Source organism: Urocitellus parryii, chromosome 1 (genome assembly GCF_045843805.1).
Source record: "Urocitellus parryii isolate mUroPar1 chromosome 1, mUroPar1.hap1, whole genome shotgun sequence".
Classification (NCBI taxonomy): domain Eukaryota; kingdom Metazoa; phylum Chordata; class Mammalia; order Rodentia; family Sciuridae; genus Urocitellus; species Urocitellus parryii.
The window spans coordinates 73,643,690-73,660,178 of record NC_135531.1 but is presented as its reverse complement, the minus strand read 5'-3'; the positions used below and the strand labels follow the sequence as shown (position 1 = coordinate 73,660,178).

Genomic DNA, 16,489 nt, shown 5'->3' with positions numbered 1-16,489 from the left:
ACATTTTACTTTGAAAAAAATTAGTAAGAATTCAGCATTGTAAAGTAGCTCTCCATAACTTAAACATGTATTTGGTAATGAACTTATGTACTCACTGTGTACTGTACTTTTAACTTTATTCCTTATTCAATATTTGAAAGCCTAATGAATATTATTGACCATATGCTGAGGAAAAGCTGACATTCTAGCAAATTCACTACTTTTACCACTAGGGGGAGAAAAAACATAAGCCGTATATGTTATCAAAGCTGGCATGAGGTCCCAGGTACTTTACCTAGATTTTCCACCAGGTGTCAACCAAGAGGGAAAAGGCTATTTCTTCCAAATAAATACTAAACTTCAAATTTTAACCATACCAATCTGAACCAAAAGATAAATGACTTGCCTACTAGTTACTGTTTGCCTATTTATGTTCTAGATATACTGTTGAATCCAGGATAATGAGTTGTCAACTAAAATTAAATAAAATTTAGTTTATTTTGAAACAAACAGCAGGACCAATGAGTTTAGTTTATTGGGACTCTCAGACTCAACCTATCCAAATATACTCTACAGAACAATCTAAAATGCTTAAACATGGACAACTAAAATTTTTCCAAAGCATTTTTGGTCAAATATATAGTTCGAGATTCTTAAGTTTTTCTTTCTAAATTTCTCTTATGATGTGTTATGTTGATTGCCAGTAATCTGAGTTTATGTCCTTATACTCTGAATCCAATACGATGTGAGGAAGGCACTTGCTATTTTTTACCAAAACATTTACAACGAAATGAGAAATGCACCTATCTTTTGTAGAATGAGAATCACTATGTTGAACCATCCGAGGCTCTCCGCTGAAAATGAAGTTTTACAGAACTAAGTCTCATTTATATCCCAAGACATACTTCTTAAAAAAACATCCTATATGCTTCACTAATTTCTAACAAAGACTGTTCGGTGTTGTTATATACATGTCAGCTAAACCACCATGTCATACTGCCCCTTATAAGGTGGTACACTTTGGGGCCGAACTCTATTCTTACTCCCGTGGGCACAGGAGTTGTAATTGTCATACCCTGCAAATGAAGCCGTAGGTGGCGTCTTAAAAAAGGACTTTTTCCTTCCTTCGAGGAAGTGGGCAAGCCTTTTCTCCGGTGTCATCATGGAAACAAAGTTTTCTTTGTTTTATTTTCTATCTAGAGGATGGAGAAGGCAATTAAGAGAAAAAGCAAAGCCTATTGATCTGATTGTAGTTTCTCTTCTTTTGGAGTATTCTGTTTTAAGGCTTCTTTGGCCTCTGCTGAGTTCATTTCGATCCTGCCTGCAAAGTTCTGTTGTTATTGTTGTTGTTGTTTTTAAGAAAAAGAAAAACCTTAGTCAAGAATGCTCTTGTCTATGAATAATATTTGCCTGGCTTTTATTACGTTTTCTTTTGAAATTCGTTAGCTTAAACTCAGCAACCAGCCGCTTGCCCGACCGGTTTCTCCCCTTCCCCCACCCCTCTTCACACATCACTTTTTCCTCCTCCCATCCAGGCAGCTGGTAAAACCCTGCAGTGCCGGTAACGCACGCTTCGGGCTGGTCACTCAGCAGTTTAGCCTTACTTGGCTGTGCAAACAGTTCCCCACCCAGCCCTAGTCGCTTCCCGGCCGCTCCACCATTATCTTTCTATTAGAGTGTGCTTGGTAAAGGGTTCCAGATAGCACGTCGAGGGTTTACGGTAGCCTGCCTACCAATAGGAGCCCACAATGAAGAGAAGTCAGGTTCTGCCTCCCGGCAGCGCCACTGTCTCCTTCGCCAAGCTCTGCACCTACTGTACCCGCGAGCGAGCGTGCGAGCCAGGGAGCGAGCGAGCCAGCCGGCCCGGGTGGGGGCGCGCAGGGAGGGCGGACCGCAGCCGCGGCGTGCGCGTGCGCACTGGGGTTGTTTTTCACAAAGCTGCTCTTAAAGTGAGCTGGCAGGCTCCAGCCGCCCGTCTTTGTAAGGAGACCACTGAGACGAGCAGGAGCGCGGAGCAGCAGCCTCTCTGCTGCCCTGACTTTTTAAGAAATCTCAATGAACTATTTGTGAAGAATCACTGATCCTGCCTGCATGGTTTTTGCATGGCAAAGACATTGATCAGTGTTAAGTGAAGATCACATTTTATATGCGATCTTGACTTTTTTTTTTGTCTTACATTATATTTTTATAGATTTTGTTATAATCATGGTGCTGGGAAAGGTGAAGAGTTTGACAATAAGCTTTGACTGTCTTAATGACAGCAATGTCCCTGTGTATTCTAGTGGGGATACTGTCTCAGGAAGGGTGAATTTAGAAGTTACTGGAGAAATCAGAGTAAAATCTCTTAAAATTCATGCAAGAGGACATGCGAAAGTACGCTGGACTGAATCTAGAAACGCCGGCTCCAATACTGCCTATACACAGAATTACACTGAAGAAGTAGAATATTTCAACCATAAAGACATCCTAATTGGGCACGAAAGAGGTAAGTTTTTATGTAAGTCATTAGACTAATTTTTTGGGGAAAAGTACCTTTTCGGTTTTCTCATTTAATGTGGTTCTTTTAGCGTAACAGCAGTTTGATAAAGATTAGCAAAGTTGGAAGATTTTGATTCTCCTTGACGTTCTTCGTGTGTTAAACCGTAATGCATGCAGGCATCTGCAAAGTGACTGCAAACTGCACTTATTCAACTACCTCTATACCCGGCTTGGTCTGTGCCTCTGCCATACGCACTTGTAATCCATTTGCTTCTTACTTAGAAATTCAGCTTAAATCCGGTTCAATAATTTTACTAATATGTTTTCAATTGAATTGCAAAAAGCTGCAGCACAATATTAGATTGTTTTTTCTTTTACTTTACAACCTTAGATCTAAAAACTGATCTTCAGTGAAGAAGTGAAATAACATTTTTAAGAAGGTCAGTAGATGTATTTCATTTCAATATTGACATGCAAAAGACTTTTTAAAGACTTGATCATTGTTCTTTGATAAAGGGTTGCCCTGGATTATTTTGACATATGGTTATCAACACCCCACGTGTTTTTTCCCTATTCTCTCCAATTCCTTCAGAAATTTACACCAAGCATTCTCATTTTAAAGGATAGTATCTGACATTATGATAGGGATTAGGTCAGTATACGAAGCCATTCAGGGTCAGTAATTTTCTTTTCCAAGCATCATGTCTAACTTCGGAACGTGCATTCAATGAAACCCATGCCAGTTAGATGGAATTGAAAAGTGTACTGCACGTTGGATTTGATTTTTGGTTATAAGAGGGAGATAAAGGGTTGTCAAAGGGAGAAGGGGTCCAGAGATTTCCAATCTATTGTTTAAATGGTTACATTGTGGAAATATAGGAGACTCTAAGCTTGTTTTTCTAAGTTTCCACCCTTTGTTAGAAGCGGTTCAATCCTGTTTCGGACCAGTTCTGGGGGGTGGTGAGGAGGGGCGCTTCTTCTGCTCTCAGCAGATTGGTTACACGCGTCAGGTGGTGGCGATGACTTAATTCCTAGCCCAAGAAGAATATAATGTTAAAACTGGTTATGTAATTTTTGTGCTTCTCTTTTTTAATGCACCATTTAGTTCAAGTCTTGACGATTTTACAGAAAGGAGAGAGGCATATTTTACCTTTATTAAAAATGTATGTCCTGGTAGAGTGCTAAGGCAAGTGAGAAATGAAGGATGCTTACAGCATTAAATACATTATTGTGAAAATTTAAAGGTGAAATCAGTTTAGAATTTTCATAGTTACAAGGTACTTTGCATCCTGTAATAATTTCAAGTTAATCTCACAAGGATAACACCAATAGGTAATGCAAATGCCTAATGACAGTCCTGGCATTTGTTAAAAAGTGGACACATGAGTTTGTGTTTGAACCTTTCTGGAAATTGCAGCCTTGTATAAAATGGGTGAGAAGAAACAAAGATTTTTCCTTTAAGGAGTTGAGACTTGCAATGGAAAAAAAAAAGTAGAACAGTGATTTGTAGGAAAAACTTAATTTTACTAATTGCATAATGGTTTCATGGTAAAGAAAACTATCTGCCCCACACCCCCACGAGATGCCCCCCAACCCCTGCAACGCGTGGACATGATCTTAGCCAGGAATAGTTTCAATGACTTAAAACTGGGAGCTCTCAAACTAGCCTGGTAACTGAGACCCGCCCCGGTCTCCCAGTGATAGGCGGAGTCGGGTTTGTTAGCCTGTTGCTAAGGCAATGCCAGGCGCTGATTGGATTGGGCACAAGCGGGTGGGGAGAGTGGGCTCGCGGTGTCTGGGGCGAGGCTTGGAACCGGCGTGCGCCGGTAAAGGTCCCTCCAGAGCAGCCGCCTCCTCTCGTGTTCGCCTTCGTTCTCGCACTGCTTTTGGCGCCCGGTGCTCATGTCATACTGTGTCCTGTTGTCCTTTATGGCAGCTTGCTTGGGACACTCCCCACCCCCCGAAAAAAAACGGTTAACATTTTAGATGCAGAAGCTCCCACCGGCCTTACAGGTGCCAAATGGCCTTGGGCGCAACTTTAGCTAAAAACCCCATTAAGAGGGACTTGGGTTAGGAAAAAGAGCAAGACCCCATTTTCCTGGGTGAAATGGGTCTATAAATGCTTGTTTTCTCTTCTTAGTGCAAACAAAGCGTATTTGCACACCTGTCCGGTCCCCAAACAGGCTACCCTAATTTGACCTGGGGGGGGGGGGATGTCAGTGGCTGTCCAGGAGAGGGGAAAGTATTTCAAACATCGAAATCTGTGTAGGGCCTTAGGGGAATATCTCTTGCCCCTTATCCCTTTGTTCCCCTAAACCGTGGCTCCCTCCCCTTCACCACCCAGTTTTCCCTTGCCTTTACTGTAAAGGTGTCAGGGTGGCCCAAGCCAGATCGAACCGGTCACCGGCTGGGGCGTGTAAAGCGGAAGCGCCGCGGCGCAGTCGCCCCGCCCCCTATCCAGCAGGCTAGGCTGCGCGGGCACGGGCGCGAGCGCCGCGCGACGTATGCCGTATGTATAGCGGAGCGCGCGTGCTGCGGAGGCGCGCGGGCGGGCCGGCTGGGATCTGCTCGCGCCGGTTTAGGCCGGTCCTCTCCTGCTCCGGTCTAGTTCTTGATTGACAGCCAGGCACTTGTTTACCACGGCGCGGCCCGCCGTGGCTCGCCTCAATGAGACTGCTGAGCTGGCATAAAAAGGAAGCAAGAAGGGAAGAAAGACAGAGGAAGGCAAACTTTGGGAGCCTTCACGGAGAACGTTATCTAAAAGACCCCCAACTCCCCAGCTAGTTTTCAGTGCTGAGATCTGTTCAGGGGAATTTACCCAGGGAACAAGGGAAATAATCTGTAGACATAAGCGAGTCCCAGTGATTTCGGATGAAAAATCGATGTGTAGGTGCTTTTCCTCCCATTCCTTTGATATAAGGGAAGCATCACATTTTTGTGTCTATTTAATACTTTGGTGAAGAAAAGTTAAATAATCCAGTTTTTCCTTGCTCTGGTAGCTAATTATAAAGGTTTCTCCATCCAGAAAATACATTGCGTAATTGTATTACCTAGTTGAGGCTAAAAGTACTGTTTTAATAATTGAAAACCTCTCCCACATTTTTCAGTAATATATTTCTTCATGCCACTTAAGACATAATGCATTTGACCTAAAGAAATTGATTATAAAATGAAAGGTCATTCCTTATTCTAACAACTGGAAAGTACCTAATTATACTTCATTTTTCAAGGATATTGAACAATTTTGTTTCCTTGTTAGAAGGCATCTTCTTAAGTCCTGTCCTTTGTGATGAAATAAAGTATATTTTGTGTACATGAGATTTAAGCTATTGCTAGGAGTAGGACAACATGAGTGTTGAGTATTGTGATCAGTCTAGATCAATATGGAATTATTTTCAGCTATGAAACCAGCATTAAAATCATTTTTTAAAACTCCAACATTTTTGATACTTTTCTAGTGGTTTGGGAGTTGTGATATGTATATTCCATTCTGTAATGTGCTCCAACTGACATACTTTTAAAATTTTACATGATCAGTCTTTTTCATTTTATATATTATAGTCTTAATATTTTAAAACAGTTGGCAACAAAGGTAACTATGATTGAAACTTGAACCTATTGTTTAGCATATGCTGTACTAGACAAGGATGCTTTGCAGTTTGGGTCATTTAAAAAAAAAAAGCCTATAGGGTACAAGTATTTGTTTATTATCCCCCTCTTAACAGGACAGATGAAAGTTAAGGATTTTTATTTTATCAAGAGAAGTGGAGTGAATTAGAACTCAAGATTCCAAAGCTTATGGCCTTAATTATCTTATGAGCATCTTTAAAGTTGTACCACCTTGAGTTGTGTTAAACATTTAATTATAAGCTTTCGTTTTTTGTTTTAGATGATGATAATTCCGAAGAAGGCTTCAATACTATACATTCAGGAAGGCATGAATATGCATTCAGCTTCGAGCTTCCACAGACGTAAGTATTTATAAGTAATAGGCATTTTTTATAGACATTCATTGTCAAAAGCACTCTTAAAATTAAATATTTTTAATTTATTTTTATTTTTAAAAAAACCCTTTTCATTACAAAAACTGGCTAGAGGAAAACAATATATTAAACATAAGAAGCTATTTTTTTAGTCTGTGGCAAAATTATAGAAAGCAAGCAGAATTATTAGTATTCTGTACCAACGTTTATGAGGTTTTTAAAACATGAAGAGTATTCCATTTAATGGGAGTGAATGGAAGATACCAATCAAATAGTTAGCATTTTATAAATACTTGGTTTAAGGCTGGGGATGTAGAGCACTTGCCCAGAGTGGTTGAGACCCTAGGTTCAGTAAATTTGGAAGGTAAAAATAAAAAGGAATAGCCTAACTTCAGTAGTGATATTTATATACACATTCGTTAGCTTCCATGCAGAGAGCTGTTAAGAAGGTCATATTATGACCTGCACTTGAAATAGCTATCAGAATACTTTAATATAAAGCTTGGAATCTAGTATACCTTAATAACAAATTATTGAGAAAGATTATTATTTTTTTATTAACACCTTTTAACAGAGCTTAAAACCTGAAAACTGGCACTTGTACTGATTATTCTGGAGGATAAATTTAGATTACATAAGCGTTTATCAAGTGCCAGGTGAACATAATTCTGTATTTTCTTAATTCTAGTATTTGAGTTGTTAAATGTAGCATTCATAAATGTTTTTCAGAGTATTATATTTAAATACTCTATTTGTAAACCGGTCATTTAACATAAACTCTAGAAGACCAGCATGAAGTGTAAGATTTAGAAGTACTGTATTTTATTGCTCCATTATATAAGTTAATGTGATAGTCTAAAATGTAAAAAAAAAAAAAAAAAAAAAAAAGTGAAATGCATCTACCAGTCAAAGCTAACACTCTATCTTAAATTATTAAATATTGTGTATTTTTAATAAAACCTGAAAATTGGCAGAGTTCAGAAACAGTCCTTATTTTGATATGAATTTTTTTAAGCCTTAGATAGTAAAGTTAGAAAATAAAGAAGAATTAGAGCATATTATGTGAAAGCAGTTTTTCAGACTTCTGTGGACTTTACGAAATCTGAAATTTTTGAAACTGTAAGGACTATTCTAGGCATTTTCTTGGACCTTAATGAGTTGCTATAAAAAGAGGTAAAATAATTTCTTGCTAATGAGAAATGGAGCACTATAGGGAATTTGGTCTGAATGTTTAGTGTCTAGAATTGCTCAATAGAAATAGTTAAGCCATTCTTAACTTTATTTTTAAACTCTTGACCTTTGCAAGAATTGTTTATCATACTTTCATAATTTTGCCACTAGCATTAAAAGTAGCCTCTTTTTAGTTTAAAGGGATTGTTATTCTTCTGGCTTTTTAAGGCAGAAATTTCCATGATATTTAGCTATTATCCATTGTTATTTGGAAATAAAAGTTTTTTTCCCCAGTGACTTATCCCTTTGGAAATTTTTTTAAATCATGGATTTTATACCTCATTGGTACATAAACAGTACAATGTATTAACACTTCTATTCTGACCTACTGTATAATTCTTAGAAAGAGGTATAAGATTAATATATTCACTTTATATTCTGCACAGACCACTTGCTACCTCATTCGAAGGCCGACATGGCAGTGTGCGCTATTGGGTGAAAGCCGAATTGCACAGGCCTTGGCTTCTACCAGTAAAATTAAAGAAGGAATTTACAGTCTTTGAGCATATAGATATCAACACTCCTTCATTACTGGTAAGAATTGACTGAATTATTCATTCTTTGTCTTGACATATAAATACTAAATAATGATCACCTGAACTACGGAATTTTTATAACTTTAAAATAACTTCATTTTTAAATTTCATACATATGTATATTTTTAAATACAAGAGGATACAAACTGATGAAGAATATGCTCATATTTTTTATACTATAATAACTTAAAGTAAATTTGGAAGTAAGACCAATATGTTGTATGAAATAAATCTGTTCCCTGGATAATTTTTAGTGGAAGAGGAACAGTGATGTCATTAATTATAATATTACATAATTGGAAATATCATAATCTAAAATTTGTACTTATATTGAATTATTCCAATTAGGGATAGTTGTCAAATGATGGGGAATTATCACTTTCTTGAAAAAACTTAATTCCTGCTTAAAATGAGTCTTTTAATGGCATTTTTATGAGATTAATTCAAATTTGACTTTAAAAACTTTGGTTTTTAGCAAATGATAACATCTTTAAAGCAAACAAGAATAATCCTTAAAAATGGGCAGTTTCCCCTTTTTTTGCATATGATTTTTACATTCTCAAAGATGTTAACATTTGGATTATAACCAAGTTCCTTTCTGTGTTGCTTTTCCTTAAGGTAGTTTAAATAAAATTTGGAAAGGGTTTTTTTGTTTGGTTAGATGTTTTAAATTACTGTATATGTAAATAGATGGGCTAAAGCTATGGGATACTATGTTAAGCCTTTTGTCCTTTTTTCATTTAATTTGATAGAAATTTGTTTAAAGACAAAAGTAATGGTATATGCAGAAGCCATGAGAGAAAAAAATACATTTGGGTGCATGGAAAAAAAGCAATCACAAAGTGACACTATTAGTTGTTAAATTCTCCAAGAATTAGGATTATATTTTCAAATATTTTGTTATTTTGCCATTTCATACATTGATTTTTTTCTCAATTTGTTTCTTACAGTCACCCCAAGCAGGCACAAAAGAAAAGACTCTCTGTTGCTGGTTCTGTACCTCAGGCCCAATATCCTTAAGTGCCAAAATTGAAAGGAAGGGCTATACCCCAGGTATGTAAGAGCTTGATCCCCACAGAAAGTGATCTTTTTTCACCTAGCTATTGTGTATAAACTTATAGTATTGGTGTCAAATAGAAACATCACATCAGTATTCTGTAAAATGACAGAAATTGCACTTATCTAGTTTCTTTTCACAAATTAGAAAGTAGTCCCTTTCATACAGCTACTGTGTAAATGAGTCAGTCATTTTCATGAATTTTAAGTTACTTGCTTACTCCAAGGACAGTTCTTCATCCATGTAGTTAGTTAAACCTTCTAACATTGAGTCTACATTACGTTGGTTTTTTTTTTTTTTCCTCTTTCTCTAGGTGAATCAATTCAGATATTTGCTGAGATTGAGAACTGCTCTTCCCGAATGGTGGTGCCAAAGGCAGCCATTTACCAAACACAGGCCTTCTATGCCAAAGGGAAAATGAAGGAAGTGAAACAACTTGTGGCTAATTTGCGTGGGGAATCCTTATCATCTGGAAAGACAGAGACGTGGAATGGCAAGTTGCTGAAAATTCCACCAGTTTCACCTTCTATCCTCGATTGTAGTATAATTCGTGTGGAATATTCACTAATGGTAAGTCTAGATTTTAAGAGGAGGGCTTTTTTAAAAAGTTATGAAGTTATGTAGAAATAATTTTATCTTAGATCTAGAATTTGATTTGATTTTTTGTGTGCATGTGTGTGCAGTATTGGGTGTTGAACCCAGAGGCAATCTACCATTGAGCTGTATCCATACCAGCCTTTTTTAATTTTTTTTTATTTTTTTAAGACAAGGTCTAGCTAAGTTGCTCTGGTTAGCCTCAAACTTGTAATCCCTCTGCCTCAAATAGATAGGGATATTAGGCATGCACCACCACTACTGGCCTAGGATTTGATTTTTATATTTCATACATACAAATATGTAGAAAAACTGAAAAGGGAGCGGGAACCTCGGTTAATATTAAAACTGGGTTATTTGTGAAATCACATTTGTTATTCTAAACTGAATATCTCTTTTCAATATTTAGGTATACGTGGATATTCCTGGAGCTATGGATTTGTTTCTTAATTTGCCACTTGTCATCGGTACCATTCCTCTGCATCCATTTGGCAGCAGAACCTCAAGTGTAAGCAGTCAGTGTAGCATGAATATGAACTGGCTTGGTTTATCTCTTCCTGAAAGACCTGAAGGTAATAATGCCCATCTAAGTTTAACCGATTAGTAGTAGTAATAGTGTGTAGTAGTAATAGTAGTAAGAACTTTATTTTGCTTTTGATATTATATGACCCTAGATAAATCTTAATCTTTCTTTAAAGAGTAGATGTATGTACCCCTAATGTTAAATTTAAACTGATGTCTCCCTAGCTTTAATTACCAAAAAAATTATTATTTTGCTTTGACATTCTTTTTTAATACCTACTATTCTGTGTATTTTGACATGCATAAGAACATGCTGTTCGAATTGCGTGTATCTTTTTCCTTCAGCACCACCCAGTTATGCAGAAGTGGTAACAGAGGAACAAAGGCGGAATAATCTTGCACCTATGAGTGCTTGTGATGATTTTGAGAGAGCGCTTCAAGGACCACTGTTTGCATATATCCAGGAGTTTCGGTTCTTGCCTCCACCTCTTTATTCAGAGGTAAGAGCACCAACTTGAGTATGAAATGCGCTGGATTTAGTATTGCAGAGTTTAAAAAGTAGGTTTTGATTATCATGATAATCAAAGAACAAATAATTTAGAACAGGAGATTAAAAGTTATTAAGGTTGTTGAATTTACTAAGTTTGACACAGAAGTAATTATGACTATTCACTTTTTATTTAGAAAAATAAGATAATGATCTTACCCTCATTGAATTCATTTTTTGTTTTGGGGGTAATTTTATATTTCAAGCATCAATAGAAAAAGTGGCATTTTACAAGCATTAATTGAATATGAGAATTTATCTTACTCCTCATGTTCCTACAATTTAATTCTTGTATATTTTGACATTTGTTACAGGGTAAAGTAGTATATTTCAAAATAATTAAACAGAATTCCTACACTGGTATACTATTTTTATCTACCTCATCTTGATGGCAGTTAAGCAGTGAACATGAATAAGCTTTGTGCTTAATGGGAATAAGTTCATAGAATAGTGAGAAAAAAAACTTGGAACCAGATATTATATTAGCAATGTTAGGAATAAACAACTCAGGAGCAGCTTATTGGGCCTTGAGAATTAAGGAGGCTTCTTAGAGAAAAGTTACTGTTAGGCTGTTTCTTGAGGGTGAGTGGTCCCCAAAAGGTGGGAGAGTCCAGTTACACAGGAAGAACAGTGGATAAAGGGAAGGATGTGAGGAACAAATCCAATTTTAGGATTTTTCAAAATGACTGGAAAATGTGCCTATGGTCCACATTTTTAGTACCTCTAAGATTGGTCTAGATATCCAAAATAATGTTGTAAATCACAAGATTTAGCTTGTTCTTTGGGTTACTGGAGTTCACACCATTGTTTTATAATGAAATATTATATAATGTTTTATACTCTTAAATTTAGACAAGAATTGTTTTTACTCTTGGTACTCTTTTTTTTTTTTTTTTCTGAATGCCTTAATTGAAAGAGTCATTTTCCTTTGGGTGTAATAAGTGATCCTCTTCATTCAATGAAAATAGGATATTCAGAATCTGTTCTTCAAACTTTTTAATTGGATGTATTTTTTTCCTATCCTATAATTCTAGTGCATTAGAATTTCTTTAGATGCTAAAAATGTTCTGCCATGTGTTCAGATCGTGGTAATACACTTTCATTCTGACATTTCAGTCTTACTAGGCAAGTCAGTCATTTGTGGCTTGATTTGAGGATTCCTGGCTGTCCGGGGAAATATTTTAGAAGAATGACAATCTAAATATAATTCACTTGTAACTAATTCTTCATAAAATTCTGCCTCTTCCTTTTTTTTAGAATGAACTTAAGATAGCTCATCAAATAACAGTAAATGTTTCCCATTGTTTTCTAGATTGATCCAAATCCCGATCAGACTTCAGATGATAGACCATCCTGCCCCTCTCGTTGAAGGAACACTTGGTTAAATCAAGTTGATGTGGGTTCCGAACTGTATCTCTTCCGGCTGAGGACAGAGAAGTATCTTGGAGACACGTTTTCAGAGGAAGTGGAATTGCTTTTGCCCAGAAAAATGGCAAATACATGAAACAACGAGTGATCATGCTTCAGAAGCCTACAGCAACATTCTGGGACTGCTCCAATATGCTTGAAGATCTAAGCTTTTCTTCTTTAAAACTGGCACATAATAAGAGCAGTCATCTTTAACCTATGGTCATACGTGTCAAGACACCATATTGTAAAGAGGGATGATTTCCTTCTTTTGATTTGAAAATTTGCACATGCTCAATGCTTACATTGTGCAGTTCAATGTCACTACAGCTTTTTTTTTTTTTTTCCATTTAAGCCAGACTCTTGATACTCTTTTAAAACTTGTTGTGGTCTGCACAACAAGGAACAAAAGAAAGCTTTGAAAAAAACTTTAACATGAAAAAACGCACTGACATTTTTTTTTTTTTATTTAATATAGCCTGGACTTTACCTGCGTATGCACATGCTCAGAATTGTCCTACTAGGCTGACCATGTATCACCTCTTCAGCTTGGATCCTATTGTGGATTTATTTACAAACATCAAATGCCTTCAAGCCAATCCTTTTTGCTGTATGTTTTGCAGCCTACTGTAGTAGATACGCAACAGATATGTGGGGAAAAAGAGATAAGAGGAGGAAGCTAATAAGAGACCTGTCAAGATTGTAGAACTTCTTGGTTTCTTTTGAGAATTTGTTGCCTTTCTACTATTACAGCAAAGCAGCATTTTGTTACTGACTGCCTAAAATCACTTAATCTCAGGTGAACGCATCACTTGCCAAACTGTTGGAATGCTATTTGTGTTTTGTTGCACTGTTGAGTTTTTTTTGTTGTTGTTGTTTATTTGGCTTTTTGGAGAGGGAAATTTGGAAACGGGACATACACAAAAGTGATAACCCACCCACATCCCCTTTTTGTCATTACATACAAGAAGAAACTAGCAGAGTTAAGAATGGAGTATAGAAAGGCAGTATGGCAGGCACCAGCAAAGAGTTAAGGGCTGTTGCTCTTAAAAACTAGTATTTTTATTATTATTTTAAAAATAGTGGAAATTTTCCAGTCACTGGGGAGAGGAGGGAAAAGTACATTTATTTTTATACAGAGTTACTTAATTGCCTCCAAAACACATATGTTGGAAATCATTTTTGCCGATGCAAAGTATTTTAATGAGGATATATATATGTGTGTGTATATCTCTCTCTCACACACATACACACACACATATATATATATATATGATTAGAGTTCAATTTATACATTTGCTATCCTGGTCAAGTTGACAGTATAAAAACCCAAGTTTATTCTAAAAGTGTATAACTTCACAATTAAAAACACTAGAATGTTTGCTGGGATGATTTTTTTTTCCATTATCTAAAAAACAATTTGCTAAATATGAAAAGTTACTCTGATGAGTATACAGTGAGAAAAGAGCAATCACATCAGTAAATCCTAGGTTTTTTTAAGTAATTTACAGTTGGATCATAACATACCAGCATTCATGATAATATTTAAAACCGTAATCTGAGGTACTAAGTGTACTGAATTTTTTTTTAAGAAGGAATTCAGCTGTGATATTTTTAATGAAAATCAGCATCTCATATTGCAACATACGTGTGAAATGGGTATATATATCTTACCATTTATCCCCACAATTAATAAAGTGGCTGAAAATAATAGTAACTCTGGCTTGGTGCTTGGTTAAATACTGTCTTAAAGCTTCATACAAAACAAATAGGCTTTTCCATAAGTGGCCTTTAAGAAAACATGGAAGACAATTCATGTTTGAAATAATGCTGACAGGGTGAAGAAAGCCCAGTGTAAAAATGAATCGCGTTTTAAGTGATTCGGTTAAAGGGTTTGGGCTCCCGTAGCAAACAAATACTAGATAATAAGGAAATGGGGGTGAAATATTTTTTTACTGTTGTTAATCATTTTGTGAATGTCCCCCTCAAAAGAAGCTAGTAGAATATTTGGCGTAAAGGGCATTTGGTGGTTTTCTTTTTGTTTGGGGGGAGGGGGTTGTCAGAAAATCCCTTTTGTTTTCTCTCTTCTTATGTCTAACTGACTAGGGAACAATTGTTGATATGCATAGCATTGGAATACTTATTACCACGTACTCTCACAAGTAACACAAGAAGCAAGAATGACCAATATTGTGATAATTGGCACAGGATCACAAGATGTGATAAAATTTTAAGTTTATAAAGCTTTATCAAATAAAGTTTTATTTTTCCCATTAAAGTTTTTGTCTCCCTGTCATTCAGAGGCATTACTTTTTTTTTCCCCCTAAATATTGGTCAATTCCCAATATAAGATGTGAGGTTCACAGTTGTATTCCGGTATTCAAGATAGATTCCTGATTTTTCAATTGGGAAAAGTAAAATCCAAAATGTTAGCAAAACAAAGTGCAATATTAAATGTTTGCTTTATAGATTATATTCTATGGCTGTTTGTAATTCTCTTTTTTCTTTTTTTATTTGGTGCTGAATATGTCCTTGTAGGCTCTGTTTTAAGAAAACTATGTGGGAAATGATTTAATTTTTCCTATTGCTCTTCCTTGTGGAAAATAAAAGTGTTTTTTTTTCTTTTTTGTATAATTGTTTGGAGATTTATTTGACTCTTGATCATTTTAGTAACACTATACGTGCAAACACTATTAATATCAGCTATTCTAAGAATTATTTCTATATCTGAGCTAAATTAGAACTGAAAGGAATTTTTATACTAATCATTGTTTTACTTAAAACTGTAGAAGCTTTTTATAAAATGTGTAAGATGTATGTACATAATTTTCATTCTTAAATAAGAACCAAATCTAACAAGGAGATTTTATTTTCAGATATTAATTTTCTCCCACTATGATGCTTGTCAGTCACTGTTTCAAAAGAGCAAATCTGTTGAAAAAAAATCAATTTTTCTAAATTTTTAAAATAGTAATGAATTTCATGGAGATTGCTAACTTGAAGTTTTGGGAAACAGATATTGTCTGAAGTGTTTTACATGCATTCATGAATTATGAAGTTGTTTATGTAACTTGCTGTGGGAGTCTCCCAATACTTCCAAATGTATTTTCACACAAAGTGTATTACAAATAGACATTTACACGTACATTTTGTATTCATAATCAATTTTTCAGAGGTGCTATCAGCCTTGTTCACTCAACTAAATGATATACACAGGTATATAGTATAATAAGGAATAAAAGTGACAGGAAAAGTGACTACAGGATGAGAAAGGGAAACCTAGGTTCTGCATTCAGTAACTAGATGGGCATTGACAAAGATGTACAAGTTGACTTCTTATCTGTAAAATGGAAAAGTAGCTATCCAGGATCTTTTTCTTCCTGAAGGTGTTTGTACATTTTTTTTTTTTACACAATACCTTTATTTTATTTATTTTTATGTAGTGCTGAGCATCAATCCCAGCACCTGGAACATGCTTAGTGAGCACTCTACTGCTGAGCCACAACTCCAGCCCCAGTTTGTACATCTTATAGTATTTACTTTTTTAAAATATTAATTTATAAGGAAATAATACTCTACATCATTGTAACATTTGGAAATTTACCACTTAGCTTCTAAGTTAGCATTGGAACACAATGGCATCTGAGTTGTCTCGTCTTTGTTTTTTATTAACTATACTTATCAAACCACTTGTCATAATTTATTAAGTGGCTGAACTTAGTATATTAATGACAACTTCTGTTGTAGGAGGAAGAAATTTAGACTAGCTTCAGTAAGACAATGTATAAACTAATAATTTCAGGGATGACATTTTAAACACATCTGGATCCAGGAATCCATATAGGGCTCTGGGGACATACTCTCATCTATGTTAAGATTAACTTTTTAGTGTTGACCCCTTATTCATATCTGCTTTTATGTTAAATGACCAGAAAAAGGGACCCCAGTTCTTATAGCCCACAGACAAATACCATCTGGAATCCCGAAAATCCCCAAATTGTGGAGATCCTGATTTGTTGATACCTGTTCATGTTTCATACCATATAGAATGGATTTCCCAATTCTATTTCCAAAAAGAACAGTGGTCAATACTTTCTTCCTATATCCAGTAGTGTTTAAACCAGGAACAATATCCCCCTGAAAACTCCTTAGGAAA

General features: G+C 35.8%; 1 protein-coding gene across 1 annotated transcript; it reads left to right on the top strand.

Annotated features, from left to right (window-relative positions):
• The first annotated feature begins 1,971 nt into the window (after positions 1–1,971).
• Arrdc3 (arrestin domain containing 3) lies at positions 1,972–14,937 on the top strand. Its single transcript, XM_026385903.2, has 8 exons — positions 1,972–2,464; positions 6,347–6,428; positions 8,057–8,204; positions 9,157–9,259; positions 9,577–9,833; positions 10,267–10,429; positions 10,725–10,879; positions 12,239–14,937. The coding sequence occupies exons 1-8, from the start codon at positions 2,185–2,187 to the stop codon at positions 12,293–12,295; spliced, it is 1,245 nt and encodes a 414-aa protein (XP_026241688.1). The 5' UTR covers positions 1,972–2,184; the 3' UTR covers positions 12,296–14,937.
• The last annotated feature ends 1,552 nt before the right edge of the window (positions 14,938–16,489 follow it).